Raw genomic sequence first — 21,787 nt, 5'->3', positions numbered from 1 at the left:
TTATGTTTTACCAGTGCTATGATCTGGGGTTGCTGCAGTTGGTCTGCAGGTTTAGGTTCAGCAACAGTATTTGCTGAAAAAATAACGTCAGCTGACTACCTGAATATACTGAATATAGACCAGATTATTCCATCAATGGATTGATGGATTTTGGATGGACCACCACAGAGTTCAGACCTTAATCCCATTGAGAATCTTTGTGATGTGCCAGGGGAAGCTTTGTGCAGCGATCAGACTCTACCATCATTAATGCTGCAAGATCTTGGTGAAAAATTATCGCAGCACTGGATTGATATTAATCTTGTGACATTGCAGAAGCTTATTAAAATAATGCCACAGCGAATGCATGCTGCAATCAAAGATAAAGGCGGTCCAACCAAATTTAAGAGTGTGTGACCTTTTTTGGCCAGGCAGTGTATGTTGCACAACTCTTATCTATAATTAAATTTCTACCAGTTATAGATATTCAACTATTGCTAGCAGAAAATTTAACTCCAGGAATCTACACTGTAATTCTGGCCAGTGAGAAGTCCAGGTCCTCAAGTAAAAAAATGAATTCATTTTTTTACTTTTAAAAAAAACATTTAATCTGCATCTGTATGTGTCTGAGTCCTGTCCACACAATGACCATTAATAATTATATTACAGATATCTATTGATATCCGAAATTACAATTTTTACTAGTAAAAAGGTTTTTTTTTATAAAAAGCTACAAAATATGTTTTATTACACAGTGTTTGTATAGTACGTAAACACAAAAGGCTTGTTATATTGATATGACCAAATATGTCATATGAAATATAAAATATGAAATTAGAGTTGCTACTAGTAAAACTACATCATTAGGATCTGTAATTTAAGGTTTCACTGGTTATGCTGGTGTCATTAAAAATAAAAAAGTCAAGTGTCTCATAATAAAAAAGCGCAGTAAGTCATTTCAGGTGAAACTAGGACTGGTCCCCAGTCTGTCCTGGAGCTGACGCACTGCTCTCACACAGCACTTTGTGTAGGCTGAGTGCGCGCGCACGCTCACGCGCCTGCTGTCTGCGCCAAGCCCGTTTACACACATACACACACACACACATACACACACACACTGACAGGAATGAAAATATAAGCAGTGGGACATGGAACCACTATGTATGCAGTTCTACACACACACACACACACAACAAACACATGCACACTGTAGCACACACACCAACACAGACACACACGGACACACTCACGCACACATTGGGATAAAAATATAAGCAGTGGGACACGGAAACACTACGTATGCAGGCCTACACACACGCACACACTGTAACACACTAACACACTAACACACGCGCGCGCACACACCCTCTAACACACGCGCGCGCTCAGTCTCACCGTTTTTCTCGCTGCGTCACGTTCAGGAGTTTTGCAGGCGGGAGCTGCAGCAGAGTTGGACGGCATCGTTCAGAACACAGAATCACTCCGAGGCCTAATTACGGCTCATTTAAACTAAACCAGAAGAGAAACTATAGTGTAATAATGAACTGGGTGAGTTATATATGAAAATAAAGAGGTGTCGGGTTGTTTGTGGGAGATGTAGTTAGTTGGTTGAATCCACCACCCGTCCCTCTGAATCCTCCTCCCCCTGAGAAACAAAACACACACAAACACAGCAGTTATATTAGCCTGTTATATACTATATACGCACAGTTACTATTGAACCCTGTACAGTGGGTTATTTCTGTGGATAATTCATGTATTTTGTCCCGGATCTCGCTGTGTGTGTATCTCATATCCGTGCTGTGTTTTGGTGTTTTAATAACGGTGAGCTGGTTAGATTAGCGGGATAATAAAAACACTCCGATACACGATATTAACAAACAACCCGTCAGAACAGAAGATCCGCTTCAGGAGGGAGAGACTATAGGGACTATAGACCTGAGAGAGAGAGAGAGAGAGAGAGAGAGAGAGAGAGCCGTATATCAGAAGGATCAGCTATTCTATTCTGGAGCAGTTCACATGTCTATCGTGTTTTTTTTACTGTATTAAACTGTATGAAGCGATCAGAAACACCGCCGCGTGAACGCCCTGGTGGAGCAGCTTTCGTGGCGGAGGTCTCTCTTTCAGCCATATTTGAGCACACACACACACACACAGTTACACAACGTGTGTCAGCTCTGGCCTTTTCCTCCTCTAAACCTGCGATTATATCTGTAAAAATGTGGGAATAGCTCTGTTTATTACAAATCCCTATGGAGCCTCAAAGGTTACATCATTAAAATAAATAATATTAATGCGTGGACATGACTTATTAAGGGTAGGGAGTACTTTCCCTAAACTGTCTTTCCCTAAACACCTTTCTAAGGCTTTCCCCATGCCCCCCCTATTTATCTTGTTCCAATGTCTTTATAATGTCTTTAGTTGTGGTCACACATTACTGTATTTTTTAAAAGATTACATAAAATTATTTATCTAATTTTCTGTTTTACCTTTTTATTTATTCATTTCGTCCTTTTATTTATTTTATTCCCGATTTTATTTTTGGCCTTTTACCTTTTTCTTCCATTAATTTTATCCTTTTATTAATTTTATCTTCTGTTTTACCTTTTATTTTATTTCTATCATTCACTTTCTTTATAATCTTGGTTTTATTTTAGCTACTTCATTTTTAAGTCTTTTTTATTGGGTTTACATTTTATTATTCTAATTATTTATCTCTTAAAGTTTTACTGCTTTTCATTTCATCCTTTAATTTTTAATTATTTTATTTATTCTTAAAACTTATATTGTTTGCTTGTTTTTCTAATGCTTTACAATTAAATTGTTATTGTAGCTCACCTGAAAAAACACTTTATTTTATTTGTATTTTTCAGTCTCTTTAAGTTGTAAATGCTCGGTTGCATTGAAAATGAGGGTAAATGAGTGAAAATAAAAGTTGATTGATTGATGTCACCTTAGGGGCTCCATTCAAATCAGCACAACACGGCATAATTTCCTTCAGTATCTTCCTGTTTTTGTGCGTTTTCTGTTCCTCTCGCTATATCATTTACACGTTGGTCAGAGTGTGTACGAGACTCTGGCCTTATAGCTAACCTTTTAGACATCGATCTAGCTAGATTTGTAGATAAAAAAGGCTATTAATAATACACATTAGTTCATTTGGTCACAGAGCAGTAGTCCAACATTTTTTTTAAATGGCCATGAAAGGAATTAAAAACCCAAGTGTAAGTATTAACATGACATATGCAACCTTGTGATGATGCCTTGCAGCTGTCATATTTTTAGAAGGTTCCAGGAAATTCCACCATTTCACAAATTTTTGCATAATTAAATTGAAATCTTTAAAAGGTGATAATTTCTTACGATCCAAACCTTTATCTAAAACAAACTGTATACTTTTTTGCCATCAAACACCCGCGTGTACCTCTTTACCCAGCATGTATAATTAAAAGCACACTTCAGTCTTATTACAAAACCATCATACAACAGTGTCTTAGGCATGGAATGGCCTTCATTACAGTTTGGTGTAATTTTGTTCTGTGAGAGGGAGCATTTAGAGACATTAAACCCTTCAGACGTCTTGTTACTCAGTAAGTTTCTCTCAAATAGAGCGTTTCACACCAAATCACCCCAAATTACTTTGTTTAAACATTTCCCAGCAGCTTGCTGGTTCCCCTGCTCAAACAAACCCTTAATCCTGGTAATTAACTGATGCTAAATGAATAACTTAAATGAGTTGAGTCTGGTGTGTAAGCAGAAATAATTCCAAACTGTGACTGGACTAATGACCCCTGCAATAAATCTTATAGTGAAAGCCACAGTAATGCTAGCAGAAATCCTACATGATTCCTAAAAGAATCTTAAATTAAAGTATGCACGGTCATACTTTTACTGTAATATAGACAGTATTAGGTACCATACTTCCAAAATAAAGGAAAACAGGAAGCAAAGTATTATGGATGATTGTGAAAGTAGTATACAGCATTGTATAATTTTTATTCGTACTGTATTACTACACACTGTTTTATTTTGTAACACTCCTAATGCAAAAAATCTCAATACGAAACACTGGGTACATCCAAAACCACATGCTAGAGATGTGCACTGATCTAATTACGGATACGAGTATCTGGCCAATATCAGACGAAATCTCTGGATGGGATATCAGAGGTAAAAATGATTAAATGAAACAAATCTAGCCGGACATAGAACACACTCACACAGTGCATCCAGACACTGACAACTGACTAGCTCAGAATTTCTAGTAGCAGCTTCATTTAGAGCATTTATTAGCAGAAAATGAGAAATGCTTAAAATAATGAGTTAATAAAGTTACAGTGCTTTCAAACCTCAAATAACGCAATGAAAACAAGTTCATATTCATTTAGAAACAACAATGCTGTTTTTTGCAGTTCATGGCAAGTGTCATGTCCCGCACAATCTCCAGCACTGAACCCCATTGAAAACCTAGAAAATCTATTTAAGAGGAAGATGGATGCTCACAAGCCATTAAATAAGCTGAACTGAAAGCAGTGTGAAAGACTGAGTGAGAGCATGCCAAGACACATGAAAGCTGTAATAAAAAATGGGTTATTCTACTAATTATTGATTCTAAACTCTTCCATAGATAAAATATTAGTATTGTTGTTGTTTCTGAATGAATATAAACTTGTGTTTCTTTGCATTATTTAAGGTTTGAAAGCACTCCATCTGTTTTGTTAATTTGACCATTTCTCATTTTCTGCAAAAAAAATGCTCTAAATTAAAATATCTAAATTTTTTTCAGAGTTGTATGTTTATAAATACTGTTATTAGCATACCTCAAACTGATGGAACTGACAACAAGTTCTTTACAGAGACTCTATGCATTAATGCGTAGGCTTCCCACATTAATGCACACTTGTTTTAAAGAGAGAAGTTAAAGCGGAGCGGGTAGAAGAAAAAGCTATGGCGTTAGTCCCGTTTACAGACCACAGAAACCAAAACGTGCACCAGAATTTTCCACCATGTAAAAAAATCAGATTTGTCCTTTCAGTCGAAAGAATATACATGGTGTGAAAGGGCCTTAACTTAAGTGCTTATCAAAATTTCAGGTCATTTCTTTGTGCTGTTTTAGATATTCAGTTGATCATATGCCATTCTAAAACATTACTTGCCCATTGCGCTACTGTGTGTTCCACAAATACAATGAGTGCTTAGGTCCCGTGTAATTTGGCAGTGGTCTTGATGGTCCAGAGAAACTAACATGTTCTACATCAGAAGGAAAATAAATGTAAGGTGATTTTCCTAGTTGCCGTAATTAATTGCAACCAACACTCTAACTGCCAACATTCTACCCTTACCATTCTAAAGCTATTAAATAAACAAATCCCAATATGAATTCTCTGCCGGCAACAAAGTCTAAAGGAAGGATTGCAAAACTTAAAAACCCATCAAATCCAACATTAAAAACCAACAACATAGGATGGGTTTGCACAGTGCTCTTTTTCTTTAGAAGAGGTAGTAGAGTGTTAGAGAAGTTTAAGAATGACAGTCTTCTTTTAGATGCTCATCTTAAGTCAAGAGCTACAATAAATAACAGCTAATTTTAAAACCTAGAAGAAGTGTCGGCTCAGTTTCAGATGATACTTCAGATTTAAAAATAACTTTCACACAGGCCTGAGCTGACCTTGAGGTGGCTATAAGATCACTAGGGACAAGAGAATGACACACTGTGTCACTGTTACTGTGATGTGATTCAGACTACAGCATGTTAAAAAGATGGAGGACTCTATTAAAAAGATTACAGACTCTAGCTGACAGTTTTCCCCTTACAACTCACTTCTCCAAACCTTGTCTTGGATCCAACACACATGTTCTTTATTCTCTTTGCTTTGATTTGACTACTGTGAGTGAGACCAGCAGTTTTAAACTGAATGTATTTTAAAAGGGTCAAACTAGGTGGATTTAAAACACCATGAATCAGTGTCATGCTTGCAGAGGTCACAGACTGAAGAAAATCTGCCTGTTGTTCTGCGGAAGTCTTTTTTTACACATACATTAACTTTACTATTGTAGAAAAATATAAGGGTGACCAAGGCCAAGTTTATCACAGAAAAGCATAATGATACAGTAGGCTGCCAAGCTGTGCAAAAAGATGAGACCATATGTGTCACACTTCTACATCACAACAGTAGAACTTTATTATACTATCATTACTAGATTATCATTCAGTGCTGCAGAAGTTCTGTTACATTTAAGTGCAGAAGTGAACTTAAACTTTAAAATTCTGCAATACACCTTTTGTAAGTATAAATAATAAAATTTATTTCACAGGCGCCTTTCTTTCATAGGCGCCTTCTTTTTCACTCAAGGACAGTGTCAGATTGGGCTTAAATTGCTTAAATTCAAGATTCTCTTTTAATTTGCCAAAGTCATGGCTTTTTAACTTTCTGTTAGTGATCATGATTGATTGCAGCTATTAGTATTGCTGTGCACACAAAAATATTTTGGTTTGACAACACACAGAGTACAATGAAAAAGTCCAGTTCAGAGTTCAGAGCAGATATATCTATAAAGACCGCACATAGATAGTCAAAGGAGGTGAGGCATTCAACCTCCAGAACACTGTACCAACAACTGTTAAGCATGGTGGCGGAAGCCCTATATACTATGAGTTATAAAAAGGAGAGCTTCCAGTGAATACTTTAACATTAATTCGAACCTGCTGATTCGAATCCTGTTTATGTAGCTTGCCAACAGCTGTCAGAGCCCTGAGAGAGCACAATTGTCCTTGTTCTCTCTGGATGGGTAGATGGTGATCTTTCCCCTCATCACGTTAAAGTGGGAAATAAAATGGGTAATAAATTGAAAAATGGAATGATCAGGATGCAGCTTGCTGAGGGGCAAATGAAACAGCACATATATGTGACACCTGAATGTGTAAAATATAAAATTTTACACTAAGTATTCTTTTTTCTATTAATTATGTTTAAAGAATATATTGCCATGGTATTCATGTTCCTGATAATCATAAGTAAACTTCCAACCACAACCAAAACTGCTGCAGCATTTTAAATAGAACAGAAATTAAAATACAATTTAGGCAAATAAAGGCATAAGCTTTTTAAAAAAAAAAAACATATTGCACTTTAAACATCAGTGTTGTACCTGTACTCTAATACAACAGGGAAGTGTTCTGCAAAAAAAATACTGTTTTGCATCACTGATGCAAGTGACACACTGATGGATAGAATAAAGGAAAAGCAACTTGAGGAGGATTCAATGAAATAATCCAAAACATCATATATACATATAAGTAAATGGGAGATTGCAAATGATGAAAGGAACTTATCTTAAGTTAGGGTTATCACTAAAGAAAATAAAAAAACCTGTAGGTTTTAGAAAAACAGCTGAAGCTCAAACAGCTTAAAAAAAAAAAAACCTACACCAACACAGTGCACTCTGCTCCACCCTTCAGCTCCCTCAGCAGCGTGGGCCATGAGTGTGGTGTACTGACTAACATTTTTATGAACAGAGATACATTTTCATAGTTGTAGGCAATTTCATTTTGTATTGAATTTGATTTGGAAATCACAGCCAATTCCACCCACAAGCTAGGTCTCCCACTGTCATACATAATGCTACAAGTTAAAAGGCTGAACAATAGCCCATAAGTTGCTTTGTCAAATGTCATATTTGGTGGGTAAGATGGCCCCAAGGGTAATTATGTTAGCTTGGACCCTGGAACACGAATGGTTGTGGCACCAGCAGCGAAGTTCTACTAAATCACCTTTATTTTAACCAATTCCCAGCTTCCACCTGACTTTAAAAGACACCTCTACTCACACTACTTTGCTTGGCTCCGCCCCTACCTTCCATGAATGACAGGTTCCAAATGTTAAAAAGTCTTGGGCAAACGCCCGGGCCTGAAGCCTAAACTTTAAAGCAGCAGTCTGAAAGATATTTTTCTTATTAAAATCAGTAGCACTCCTGAGTAGTGACCTAAATATCCTAATAAATGCATCATTGTGCTTCTGTGACCATTCCTGCCAAGCCAAATTTTATTCATTGTAAAAGTCCACATCACATGTCTTTCTGAAGGCTTTAGCTGGTTACCTGAGCCACTCTGGCTTTGATTATGGTTATGATACAATAGCTAATGCAAATATGAAAATATCAGAAACTCAGTCTTCACCTGCTCATTCACTTATTATTCAACCAATTAGTGAAGAACTAAAATCACAATTACAATTTTGTTTTCGTGCACTCTTGCCTCTGAAGTCTAGAATTAGCAATCTCTCAAGATTAGAGCCATCAAGACTATCAGACATATCATGACTGGCAATTTTCTTTAATCAAAAGTGTGGGAACCCCACTTATTGACAGGAACAGAAAATGGCCTTTGTAGCAACTGAATTTGTATCCAGTCCAATTCAATTGATCCAAATGAAAGCTTAGAATGCAATGATGTACAGCTCTGGAAAATAAGAGACCACTTAAAAACGATGAGTTTCTTTGATTTTACCAAATTGAAAACCTCTGGAATATAATCAAGAGAAAGATGGATGATCACAAGTCATCAAACCAAGCTGAACTGCTTGAATTTTTACACCAGGAGTGCCATAAAGTTATCCAAAAGCAGTGTGTAAGACTTATGCCACCAAATATTGATTTCTGAACTCTTAAAACTATGAAAAAACTTATGAATATGAACTTGCTTTCTTTGTATTATTTGAGTTCTGAAAGCTCTGCATCTTTTTTGTTATTTCAGCCATTTCTCATTTTCTGCAAATAAATGCTCTAAATGTCAATATTTTTATTTGGAATTTGGGAGAAATGTTGTCTGTAGTTTATGGAATAAAACATCAATGTTCATTTTACTCAAACATAAACCTATAAATAGCAAAATCAAAGATTTTTTTCTTTTTTTCTTAATTCTTTCCAGAGCTGTACATTAATATACACTTATTACCAGTGATTGTACTATTTATTTCTGTTAGGCCACAAATACATAAAATTAAAGTAAAGTCTATTAAATGCCAATATTTATAAAAGTCTTAATTTTTATGATTCCAAAAATGTTTGCATTCGGGCTGTAATGCAATTTCTTTTGTAAGCCACCTCAGTAAGTTTGTAATAAAACAATCAAGATGGGAATAAGTTGAAGACTTTCTGCTTTTTTAACCAAAAACTACCATTGTATGTGAGAGGTCCAGACCATTTCAGAACCCTTTTAATCTGATTAATTTCTGATAAACTCCTGCAGTTGGCAAATAATTCTGCTAGAGCCCTATCCAAACCAAATGTTTCTCATAGATTTGAGTTGTTACACATACAAGATAATGGTTAAAACAAACAGTTATCTTGGCCCTTTTGTTAAAAAGACAGTAATGATAAATTTGACACAATCCAAATTACCACACACTACATGCAGCAGCAGCAGACACACAAGGTGTAATTCTCTCATCTCTAATGATCTTTCAGCCAAATGGGAGTCAATGTGAGTCTACAAGTCATTTTGTGCACTTTGTGCACAAATTTTTCTGCCCAGAATAACCACAGTGCAACGAGCCAAAATGAGCTGTAGCCTGTGGCTTTACTTTTCTGTGGGTTACTGATTGCAATCACCATACATAAAATATATGAACCTGCCCAAACAGTAGATCAGATATAATGGAGCTCACAAAATGAAGAATAATAATATAGTCCACTGAAGCCTCTCCCCATGCAAATAAGAAAGGCTAAACAAGCAAAGCAAACACGCATTACTTTCACTTTATAACTTGATAGGACCAACTATACAAATATTATGCTCATTTGTGTGTGTATAAACACATTAGTACATTCATAACTCATATCCAAGATATGGATCAAGCAGCCATAATATTAAAACAAGGTGATGTTGATAACACTGATTATCTGGTTGCAGTGACACCTGTCAAGTGATGAGATATACTGTATTAGGTAGCAAGTGAACAGTCAGTTCTTAAAGATAATCTGTTGGAATCAGAAAAAACTTACAAGAATCTGTGTGACTTTGACAACAGCCAAATTGTGACTATCCAGGTTTTGTGGGATGGTCCCGGTATGCAGTGGTCAGCACTCACCAAAAGTGCACCAAGTAAAGATAACCAGTGAATCAGCATGAGAGCCATGGGGGCTTAAGGCTCATTGCTGTAATGCATGGAGGCATCACATAGCAACTTACAAGACTAAAAGAATGTGCTAATAATGTCTTGCACATGTGGATTCCATGCCTCTTTTGAACAGAACCAGTTTTGGTTGCACAAGGTAGGAGTGTACATCACACTCATTTGGTCCTGATTCTACTCATCACCCACTTAACAGAACACCATGTACATAAAAGCTGGTCTCACCCAGAGCCAGCTATAAAATATTCTGTGTATATCATGGACTTATTATGTAGGTGGAGCTTCTAATATAAAGGAAATGGTTGCTATATAAAGGTCAGTGGTGCACTCAGTGTTTAGAATGCCAGGTTATTGGTCACAGACAAGGCCCTTTACCCTCTCAGATGCAGGGTTCCTCTAGCATGGCTGACAACTGTGTAAATAAGAATTTAATTGTACTGTTCAAGTGTATACAGGTAATTCTAAAATTACAGGTACATTTCAGGTCTCACACATAAACCTCCTATAAGTTGATCTTAAATAACACATTGAATTACCGTATTTTTTGCACTATAAAGCATTTCCAGGGCACTTTATGTATGTGTTTTACCAGTGAGGTTGTAAGGATCAGTAAAGGTACACAGCTGTTTGACTTAAAAAAATAGTTTAAGGTAATTTTGTTAACTTAACTTAGTTTAACTTTACAGGTCTTGCCACTCAAAGGTAAGACCTGCTGAATTAGAAGGAAAACATTATTACAGAAAAATGTGTTAAACTGACATACATTTCTTTTTCTTTCTTTGTTTTAAGACCTTCCTGCTAAAAATACAGCTCATGACCTGGTCAACCAGTAAAAAGATATCATATGCTGATTTGCTCGTTAACTAGCTCCTGGCCAACACATGTTTTCTATTCTTTTATCTGGAAGGCCAGCTGATTTTTTATCAGGGGCCTCGTGTGTGATTATGCTAAATGGTGTAAAACTGTGTTTAGACCGTGTAATAAACTTATGTGAGTGATAACAGAGTTAACTAGAAAGGGCCACACATAGACAGAATGGCTATTAAAACAATTCTAACCGCACACCTAAACTCTCCGTTATACATTACTGAAAGTGCACGGTGCAGACATCACTCTCCGTTTAAAAAGAGGTCAAACCGGAGCTTTTCTCCCTCAGCCAATCAGCAGCGAGGCCACGCCGAGCGCGAGGACACGGCACGAGACGCGGCATTTGAGGTCAATATGGCTAAATAAATAAATAACAGCGGCGGTCTGAAGGCCAGCTGACTCTCCAGCACTGCGGGAGAGCGGCGCGCCGAGCTCGAGCCGCCACGACCATAATGCTAATGCTAACTTACTAACTAGCTACGCGAGGAAGAGAGGGCGCGAGCGGCTCACAAACGCGGGTTTACCTGTTTTTTACATGCCGATTGCGCTTAACTCTCTCTCCCTTCCTCAGCAAGTTCCGCTCGAGACGTTCGCCGCCGAGCGAGAAAGTGAGCGAGCGAGCGCGCGCGCAGGAGGAAAGAGGAAAAAACCCTGAAAACATGTACACCTTGTTTGAGGGGATATTAAACCCGTATAAAGTGTCGGGTTGGGTCTCGCGTAGTGTTGTAGACAGTGAGAGCGGTGTAAGTGTGTTTTGTGTGTGTTTTATGTGTGAATTCGTTGATGTAGTTGTTTTAGTGCAGAAACTCCTGCGCGTGCAGCAGCAGAAACACTCGGGCTGTTAAAGCCCTTAAAGCTCCGCGCGCTGCTCCCACTCTCAACACCCCCCCTCCCTTCCTCCCTCCCTCTATTACACACACACACACACACACGCACACACACCTCCAAAAAAAGCGGAGAGACACGACACGCGTCTCCGCTGTGACAGCAGACAGATAGACAGAGAGACAAACGGCGGGAGTGAGTGCACGTGAGTGAGTGAGTGAGTGGTCTGGTCTGGTGTCGTTACCCCGTGTCTCCGGCCCCTGGGCCTCAACCCTCCGGTACTGCGGCGCTGCCCTTCGGTCCCCTCCGCTTCTCTCTCCCACTCCTTCCCCTTCTCTCTCTCTCTCTCTCTCTCTCTGAATCTCTCCCTCAGTCTCTCACGCTCTCTCCGCAGATTCCGCAGGGTCCTAAATGGAGCCCGGTACACCGGAGCGCCGACCGACCGGCCGTGACGTCACCACGGTTGACAGTAGTGTTTTACTAGTATTACTAGTTACAATGGCTGTATTCGGAATGGCATACTAATATACTGCGTACTGCATACTGCACTAGTATGTACTGCATACTACACACTGCCCAGTATGTAGTATTCGGTACTGCAACACCTTTGATTGTAGTACCCTACACGGTCCCTGACACACCAATCAGTGCTCTGTAGTGCTCCGAATTCCTTAGAGTGAGTTGTAAACAGAAAGAACATGAAAAATGTCCTACCGTTTCATTATTAAAACTAATGAGATCTGCATACTGTACAGAACAGCAATTGAGTTTAGCAGCTAACCCAATTCTAACAACCAATTAGCAGCAGCCCCCACAACCCAAGTATGTTCCAGTTATATTTAAATATGTTTTTCTATTTATTTTAGTAGATTACTATTTTCATCTATGTAAGTACCAACAAGAAGAAAACATTTAAACAAACTCTCATTCATATTTACACAATCTCAACACAAATCAAACAATTTTATTAATTTGTATTCAAATAATTCCCTTATTTAAAAGAAAAATATGTATTTAAACTCAGGGAATTATTTATTAAATCAACAGAACGATTTATTAAACAAAGGTAATTATTTATTAAATAAAGAGAACGATTTATTAAAACTGAGGGAATTTTTTATTAAAGTAACAGAATAATTTATTAAAACTGAGGGAATAATTTATTAAAATAACAGAATAATTTATTAAAACTGAGGGAATCATTTATTAAAATAACAGAATAATTTATTAAAACCGAGGGAATTATTTACTGCATCAAGGAAAGTAATGGCTCACTGCTGTCGAGACCCTCCGCTGTCCCGGCCGCGGAAAGCGCTCGGTCGCGGCAGCGGAGGGTCCCTGCCGCGGAAAGCGCTCGGTCGCGGCAGCGGTGGGTCCCCGCCGCGGAGAACGCGCGGCCGCGGCAGCGGAGGCTCCCGGCCGCGGCAGCGGAGGGGCTCGACAGCAGTGAGCCAATACTTTCCAAAATAATTCCCTTAATTTAAAAATATATTTATTTATAAAATTTAAAAATCTCTCGCACTCGCCTCCATCTTGTTTTTTTCTCAAGCGAGCTGGAGAAGCCAGTCGCAATGCATGTTGGGATGCAGTACACCGCGAAGATAGCTCCCCATGCACACTGCGGAATCGGAGCGGAGTAGTACACCATCCGGGTACCTGTAGTGCACTACAGATCTGCAGTTTGGTCACATACTGTGTACTGCATACTGGCTTTAGGCAGATTTAGTATGCGAGTAGTATGTAGTATGCCATTCCGAATACAGCCAATATAACTACAGCACACATAGAGCGCGCTTAGGCCACGCCCACACCATGGAGGGAAACAACTGGGCACTTGCCCCTGACTGGACATATATATTGCAATGCAATATTTTGACATTTTACAAAAGGGAAAGTTGTGGTGTGGTGGGATGAACAACAAATCAGATTTTAACACTAATGCTGATTTTTAAGCGATTTTACTGTCACAGACAAATTTACAATGTCGGAATTAAATCATGTTTTGCTAGAGTGGAGTTTTGGTCGCATCATCTCGATCGTTCAGTGTAAGGTGGTTAGTCAGTCTTTTTAACTTTTTCAAGTCCTGGAGTTCAGATAAAATCAACTGTGTTTAATATTATCGTAAGCCTTGAGACATGGCTGACTAAAATTGTGACTTGATAATGTCAACAACCAATAGGAGAGCTACGGGAAGCCTCAAAGCAAGAGTGGGAACGTTTCTGTCCCCCCAACCAGGGTCGTGTCCACATTCTGCGCTGTCTTGTCTTTTCCTTTTTGGCTGTTTTTTCTGAACAAAAAAAAACTGCATTCAGGTCTGCAACTCATAACCAGTCATTGACTGGGGACCCCAGGCCAACTCAGGGCCCTAGGCAATTGATTGGTTTGCTTGAATTGTTGCAATGGCCCTGGTAAATACAGGGGTTGGACAATGAAACTGAAACACCTGTCATTTTAGTGTGGGAGGTTTAATGGCTAAATTGGACCAGCCTAATGTCCAATCTTCATTAATTCAGAGTGTGAAGGTTCAGTTAGCACATGGTAGGGTAAGAGCACAGTTTTACTCAAAATATTGCAATGCACACAACATTATGGGTGACATACCAGAGTTCAAAAGAGGACAAATGGTTGGTGCACGTCTTGCTGGTGCATCTGTGACCAAGACAGCCAGTCTTTGTGATGTATCAAGAGCCACGGTATCCAGGGTAAAGTCAGCATACCACCAAGAAGGACCAACCACATCCAACAGGATTAACTGTGGACGCAAGAAGAAGCTGTCTGAAAGGGATGTTCGGGTGCTTACCCGGATTGTATCCAAAAAACATAAAACCACGGCTGCCCAAATCACGGCAGAATTCAATGTGCACCTCAACTCTCCTGTTTCCCCAGAACTTTCCGTCGAGACAATAAATTATTGTGGTCTAAAACCAGATGTTTCAGTGTCATTGTCCAACCCCTGTACATACTTGATTTAGTCTTAAAGAAAACAAGAGGGATTTGGGTTATAGTAGAGTTAATAATATGCAGACTGATAAGCAAAAGATCTGAACATTTTGATCACAGTAATAGCTAATGTTAGGTTAGCTAAACAGCTTAGTTTGTGTATGGTTTAACGTTGTGGTAGCTAATGGAACTAGCTAAAGTAGTAAAAAATGACCACTTATTTGGGAACAGGAAACGGACACTGAGGGAGCATATAGATATGTAAAGTTATTTTAAACTGGTGCTGAAATGTTTTGTTAAAGCTGTTTAAAGGCACAGTGAGCCACAATTTCATATTCATATCTGTTTTAACTTAGTGGAATGTTTTCCCCCATGAGGGGCATGATCTTTCTCCAGTGATGCAATGTGATCTGTGTCTATTATTTTAATGCAGTGTTTGCATAGGTCTGAGAAACAGTTTCATTTTCTAAATACACTGTTAGTTGAGTTCTATTTGTGTCACGTCCTTGCCCTGTTTCCCTTTGTTTCCCGTCTGTGCCCATGTTCCTGTGCTTGTGTTCATGCACATGCTCTGTGTTTTCCATGTGTCTGAGTGTTCTCACCTGTGTTCTCCCACGTGACTGTTATCTGTAGCTCCGCCTCCTCGATACCTGTTTCCCCAGGTGTTTTCTATTTCTGTTTCCCTCCTTGTGTATTTATACCTCAGTGTTTACTGTCTTTCTTGTTGGTGATTGTACCTTTATACGTCAGCTCTGGTTGTGTATGTTTTCCTTTGTATTCCGTGTTTCTTTGTTGCTTTTGTTCTTGGTTAGTTTGTTAGTTTCTTTGTTATTAAATAATCACTCACATTTGCGTCCGCTCTCTTCGTCCTCTCCTTGCTCCGGCTACAAAACTGACTTTTACGTGTCTGTATAAATAACCACTGACATTCCATGTCAGATAATCGTGAAAAATAAAAAAAAATAAAAATTAACCAGTATGAATTAGCAACTCAACTAGTTTGACAAAGTTGGTCGTACATCTTAACCAACCTGACCATGCTGATTCACCAGTCAGACAATCTAGTGACCCAGTTTTGAGGGCTGATAGTGGGTGCCAGATGAATGCAGGAACAGACAAGTGACTGAAACCACATCAACACAATTCACCAAAAGCAATCCAGACTGACAGAATATTGTATTTAATTTTAATGGTAGCAGTGTGCTGGAATGACCATCCCTGCTAAGCCTAATATATTCATTCTAAAAACTGGGGTGTCGGGTCACTTTTCACGGAAGTTTTTCTGGCCACGTCACGTGTCTTAATGTACTTATGTCACATGTACAGCCTCTAAAAGAAGATCCAGCTCAGTTTTACTGAATGCGAGCGGCTGGTGGAGCAGTGGAGACGGTAGAAGGGGAAATTCAGACCTCAGTGTGTAGTTGAAGTGAAGTTTCTGACGTGAAGTTTCTGACTAAGAGCACTCTCTCTCTCTCTCTCTCTCTCTCTCTCTCTGATTGACTGAACATAACCTGGAATCAGATTCATCCGCTCTGAAAGAAGACCGCAACACACCCGCCCAGTTTAAAATAATTCCTCCGCATGCTTGGTGCAATTACCCATTCTCACCAGAGAGGGCCTTCAATCCCCCAATCACAAAAATTACAGACATCAGCTTTAACTTTCAGATATAACATATTTTAATGTTGCAAGAAAGTAAAATAAAATATGTTATTTTTACTCAATAAAAAGCATTTTAAACCTTACCCAGGACAGGGCCGAGTCTGTAATCTGAAGTACAGAAAGCATTTCATAAAGCTTTCAGATTTCTGACTTCTCACACTGGGGTGGAGGGTGAGGGAGAAACAGTGAGGCGTCCTTGGGGTTCATAATAGACCTATAATAGAGCCCGCACTTAGACAGCTGCTCCAATGTGTGTGTGGTAAATTCTAGCTCTTTCTTCTGCACTGCTGGGGTTTATCGTCACATTCAGTTTCGCTGTGTTTGTTCAGGCTGCGGGATCACGCACTGCACAGCCCAGATCCAAAATGAGCCCATTGACCCAGTTACTGCCTCAAACACACACACACACACACAATGGAAACACAGAGTGAAGAACGCATGCTCAGACCCCTAAGTCACTGTTACTGCCAATGATAACAAAAGCATGCTGAGAATGTATATGAGTGATCTTGAACTGTTAGTTAGATTAAAAGAGTGGGGAACTAGTTAATCCACGCTTAATATGTACTGAGTTTAACACACACACACACACACAGAGCTATGTTGGTTATTCAGGGGTCTGATTATAATGTATACAGTATCGGGTATCAAATTCCTTTACCATGAACACATCCCCCAGGCCTTTAACACACACACACACACACACACATCCTGCCCTCTGCCTCACTCTCATAAACACACTCAGCCTTCCTCTCTCTCGCTCTCTCTCTCTCTCTATCTCACACACAGCATGCACACACATACACACCTCACATATACAGTACACATTCCCTCTCACCCTGCGGGTGGGGTTATTGGTGCAGTCAGGAGCCCGGCTGAGGTCACTGCTTTAGTCTTAACTGACAGAGACCTTGAATAACCCCACGTTCCCCAGGTCACTCTCTGCAAATACTCTCAGTTAACCCCCTTAAAACAAACCCAAACCTCATTATGCTGTACATGCCCAGCACTGATAACATGTTTAAACTGATTACGATACTTTATTTAATATTAAATATACACCCTCCAATGCCCTATGCCCCTACAAGTATGTTACCATTTATCTGCTCTGTCCACTGAGTGAAGAACATTCAGCTGAATATCTCATTAAGATTATCAGATTCTTCACTCAGCATTTCCAGCTTTACCTACCTGCTGAAAACTGTAAACCTTTATACATGTTCATTATCTACTATAAATGATTCAGTATCTACTAAAATGATTCAGTAAAATAAAATACAGATTATTCAGCAACTATTATGAATGTCTCAGTAATACTATAAATTATTCAGAATCTACAATATCAGTAATTAATGTACATTATTCGGTAAATACTATGAATTATTAAGTATTTGTCATACACTATTCAGTAACTGCTAAATATTAATCAGTAATTACTATATACTGTATTATTCAGGGACTGTTATACTTTATTAAGAATCTACAATATCGTAATTAATGTGCATTAGAAAGTATATACTATGAATTATTAAGTATTTTCCATACATTATTCAGTAACTGCTATACATTATTCAGTAATTATTATATACTGTATTATTCAGTAACTATTATAATATATTAATATTTTATTAACTGCAATGTACTGGTTATTCAGTATCTAAATCTGAATATTAGTATCAGATTTAATATTAGTAATGTTAGTATCTCTGTAACTAATGCATAATAAATTATAAAACAAAAAATATAAAACAAACAAAAATACGGTGGCCGAGAAAGCCCAACGCAGTGCAAATAGAAAAGCGCTGCAAAAGCACAAAACACATGCATCAAAATTACAACACAGGCACAGCAAATAGAAAAACGCGCTGCAAATAGAAAAACGCGCTGCAAATAGAACCACAACACAACGGAAGTGAGTCACAACACAACGGAATTTTCCCGGGGGACCTTAAAAGATGCTGTACCAGCTAAGCTGCGTCTTCAGTAACGTCTCGGACTTCACTATGTGTACAAAGGACAATAAGTGGCAAACAAGGCGTTTTGTGAAGCAGAACTTTTAATAATATGCACACAACCGTGGTAATCACAGGTAATAAACATAACTTACTTTTCAGAAGCTTGTTTGCCACTTATTGTCCTTTGTATACAGCTGGTACAGCATTTTTTAAGGTCCCCCGGGAAAATTCCGTTGTGTTGTGACTCACTTCCGTTGTGTTGTGGTTCTATTTGCAGCGCGTTTTTCTATTTGCAGCGCGTTTTTCTATTTGCAGCGCGTTTTTCTATTTGCAGCGCGTTTTTCTATTTGCTGCGCCTGTGTTGTAATTTTGATGGATGTGTTTTGTGCTTTTGCAGCGCTTTTCAATTTGCACTGCGCTGGGCTTTCTCGGCCACCGTACAAAAAAGCCTATGAAACAAAAAACACTAAATCTATAAAACAAAGAAAAAATCCTATAAAACAAACAACAAAGACTATAAAGCAAAAACTATGAAACAAACAAAGACAAAGAATATAAAACAAACAAAGTAAAAGACTATAAAACATAGTCAAAGACTTGAAAACAAACAACAAAGGACTGGCTATACTAACATCAGAATTCAAACAAACAAACTAAAAATAACAAACCAGTTATTTTGAGGAAACAATAAAAGCACAACCGTAAGTCAAAAAGCAGGACAGAGAACAAAGGCAAAAATAGGCCTTATACACACATACACACAGACAAGAAACACTTGGAGAAGATAACAAGGGGGCTGAGTTACAAATGAGGTAGATGGGAAACTAATGACGGGGCGGGGCTTGGGTGGAGACAAGTGCTAAAACAGAGCAAAGTACTACAAAGCACATAATGAGGAAAACAAGCAAGAGGAAGACAAGCAAGAACACAAGACTGGAACAGAAAGGACCAAGAAAAGAAGAAACACTACAAACATGGGCTTAAGAGTAACAATTTGATATCAGGTGCACATTTCTCCATGTTTTAATGATCACTTGTTACTACATTTTGGTGTTAAAAGTGTTTAAAGCGCTTTGAGCTCTTCTGTGAACTGTGCTGCTCTGCTGTCAGTAGCAAGCCTTTACACTCGTCTCTGAGGACTCATTAAAGTTACACTCAGACCCCTGTGAAGAAAAAACAAACGTGAAGAATGTCCTGAGACTCTCTCTCTCACACACACACATTCCCAAGCACCCATGCATGTAAATCTGAGCCACCTGACAGGCAGATTTTCCTGTGTTACCGTGTTGCCAGGGTGCACGACCACCTCACAGTACAAACACACCCTGGAGACGAGGACACACACAGTTATAAGAGCTTTCCCAAGGTCAGCAAGATTATCTGTCCGTCAGGTCAAAAGGTCAAACTGATGCTGAAAAGTCCTGATACTGAGGTTAGTTAAGGTCCTCAGTAAGAAAATGAATCCTAATTTACTATTCTAAACCTTTTTTAATTCTAATTTTAATGTTTTTAAAAGTGAATGTAAAGCAGTAACTCCCAGTAGAAAATAATCTTAAGAAGTAATTTTATCCTGTGGGTCACAGCCTATTGGGACTTTGGTTAAATATTCTTTGGACTGACGTGACAAAAGTGCAAAGGTGTGTGTTCCGTTACATCTGGCGTAAAACTAACATGCTTTCAGAAAAAAGAACATCATACTAAATGTAAAACATGGTGGTGGTAGTGTGATGGTCTGGGCTGCTTTGCTGCTTCAGTGCTGTAATAGGTGGAACCAGGAATTCTGCTGTTAAGCACAAAATCCTGAAGGAGAATGTCCGGCCATCTGTTCGTGACCTCAAGCTCAGGCGTACTTGGGTTCTGCAGCAGGACAATGATCCAAAGCACACAAATGGGTTCACCTCTGAATGGCTTAAAAAACTAAATGAAGGTTTTGAATTGGCTTAGTCAAAGTCTGATTGAGATGCTGTTTATGCTCGAAAACCCTCCAATGTGTCTAAATTAAAACAATTCTGTAAAGAAAAAAGGAAAAAATTCCTCCACAGAGATGTAAAAAACTCATTACCAGTTATGTGTAAAGTTTGATTGCAGTTGTTGCCGTATTTTTTTTTCTTTTAATAAATAAAATTATAATGTAAAATGTGCTTTTTATATTTAATCAGGTTATCTTTGTCTGATATTAAAGTTTGTTTGATAATCAAAGTTTGTTTTGAAAATCAGTAAGACCCGAATACAGTATATAATGCCTTCCTCTTTGATGGTCATTATATAAACGTCACTGATTGTGGAAACTTCACACTAGACCTTAAGCAGTTTGGACTGTGTGTCTCTCCACTCCTCCTCCAGACTCTGCTCCCTTGATTTACAAATGAAATGTAAAATTTACTGATGATCAGTGATGGTTTGGAGAGTCATGTCATCTGCTGTTGTTGGTTCACTGTTTTATCAAGTCTAAAATCAGTGCTGTGTTTTCCCTACACAAATTTTACAGCACTTCATGCTTCCCTCTGCTGACAACTTTTATGTAGATGCCGATTTCATTATCCAGCAGTTTCCAGCACTGCCAAAAGTATCAATTATTCTTATATTATATTCTAATTTTTTGAGACACTAGCAGTTAGCCTCTAATGCTAATGCACCAGCTTTAGTGCAAAACAAAATTCAGGGATCTAAGCTTACTATAAATAAATGGAAGCACTTTACTCACCCAAATCAATAGTTTAAGGACAGAAATCTGTGTAGATTAACATCCAGCATTAGTTTGACTTTAAAAGAAAATATTTCTACTACAGTTTTGTTTACTTAGCTTAGCTTTACTTAACTTGGTTAGCTAGGTAAAAGGAGGATAACAGACCAATCCAAAAGAAGGATTGCAGTCGGTAATTATAGAGTGCTTCTATATGATCAGTGGAGCTGACAAAAATGGGTGCAAAAACAAGAACATGGTCATAATGTTATGATTGATCAGTGTAAATCATTTTGTTTAAGCAGTTTGTAAACTTATGGCATTTTCACAGCTGTGGTTCGTTTCCCTGGTCTGAATCAGTTGATGAGTTTGTTTACTTGAAGCTTGTTTACTTGGTTTGTTTTCACACAGGCACAAACCTGAACAAATCACGCGAGTGCATTGTCTGTTTTGATTGGTCAGAATGGTCTGTCGCAGAAACAAAAAGGTAAATATAGCATGTAAGGAAAGTTCTGTTTCAGACCAGCATGTATAGTTTTGTAGTGTGCATTTGCAGCTGTGCCTGTGAGCGGTGGACGCTGCACACATGACGTTCAGTCTGAAACAGATTAGCATGGAGCAGCAGCAGAGATGTTTGTTCATAGCTTGAACCACACCAAGGGTAAAAATGAACCAGATTCCAAACTGCCCAGACCAAATAGTGCTGGTGTAACCAGACAAAAATAATAATGAGTCAATATGGG

The 21,787-nt window shown here is 38.5% G+C and overlaps 1 protein-coding gene across 4 annotated transcripts in view; it reads right to left on the bottom strand.

The window, feature by feature from the left end:
• The window catches only part of LOC103043892 (DNA (cytosine-5)-methyltransferase 3A), a 116,796-nt gene extending 104,527 nt beyond the window's left edge, over window positions 1-12,269 (bottom strand). For 2 of the 4 annotated variants that reach the window (XM_049466968.1, XM_049466983.1), the window contains exons 1-2: window positions 12,049-12,268; window positions 1,375-1,624 (exon numbers count right to left, since the gene is read on the bottom strand). In XM_049466968.1, coding sequence (XP_049322925.1) covers window positions 1,375-1,440 — 66 coding nt within the window. In that variant the 5' untranslated portion in view covers window positions 1,441-1,624; window positions 12,049-12,268. Of the gene's footprint in view, window positions 1-1,374; window positions 1,625-12,048 lie in introns of all 4 variants that reach the window. The other 2 variants (XM_049466970.1, XM_049466976.1) reach the window with 2 other exon arrangements.
• Between the last annotated feature and the right edge of the window lie 9,518 nt (window positions 12,270-21,787).

Source organism: Astyanax mexicanus, chromosome 1, assembly GCF_023375975.1.
Source record: "Astyanax mexicanus isolate ESR-SI-001 chromosome 1, AstMex3_surface, whole genome shotgun sequence".
Taxonomy (NCBI): domain Eukaryota; kingdom Metazoa; phylum Chordata; class Actinopteri; order Characiformes; family Acestrorhamphidae; genus Astyanax; species Astyanax mexicanus.
The sequence above is the reverse complement of the archived record's forward strand: the minus strand, read 5'-3'. Positions and strand labels throughout refer to the sequence as shown.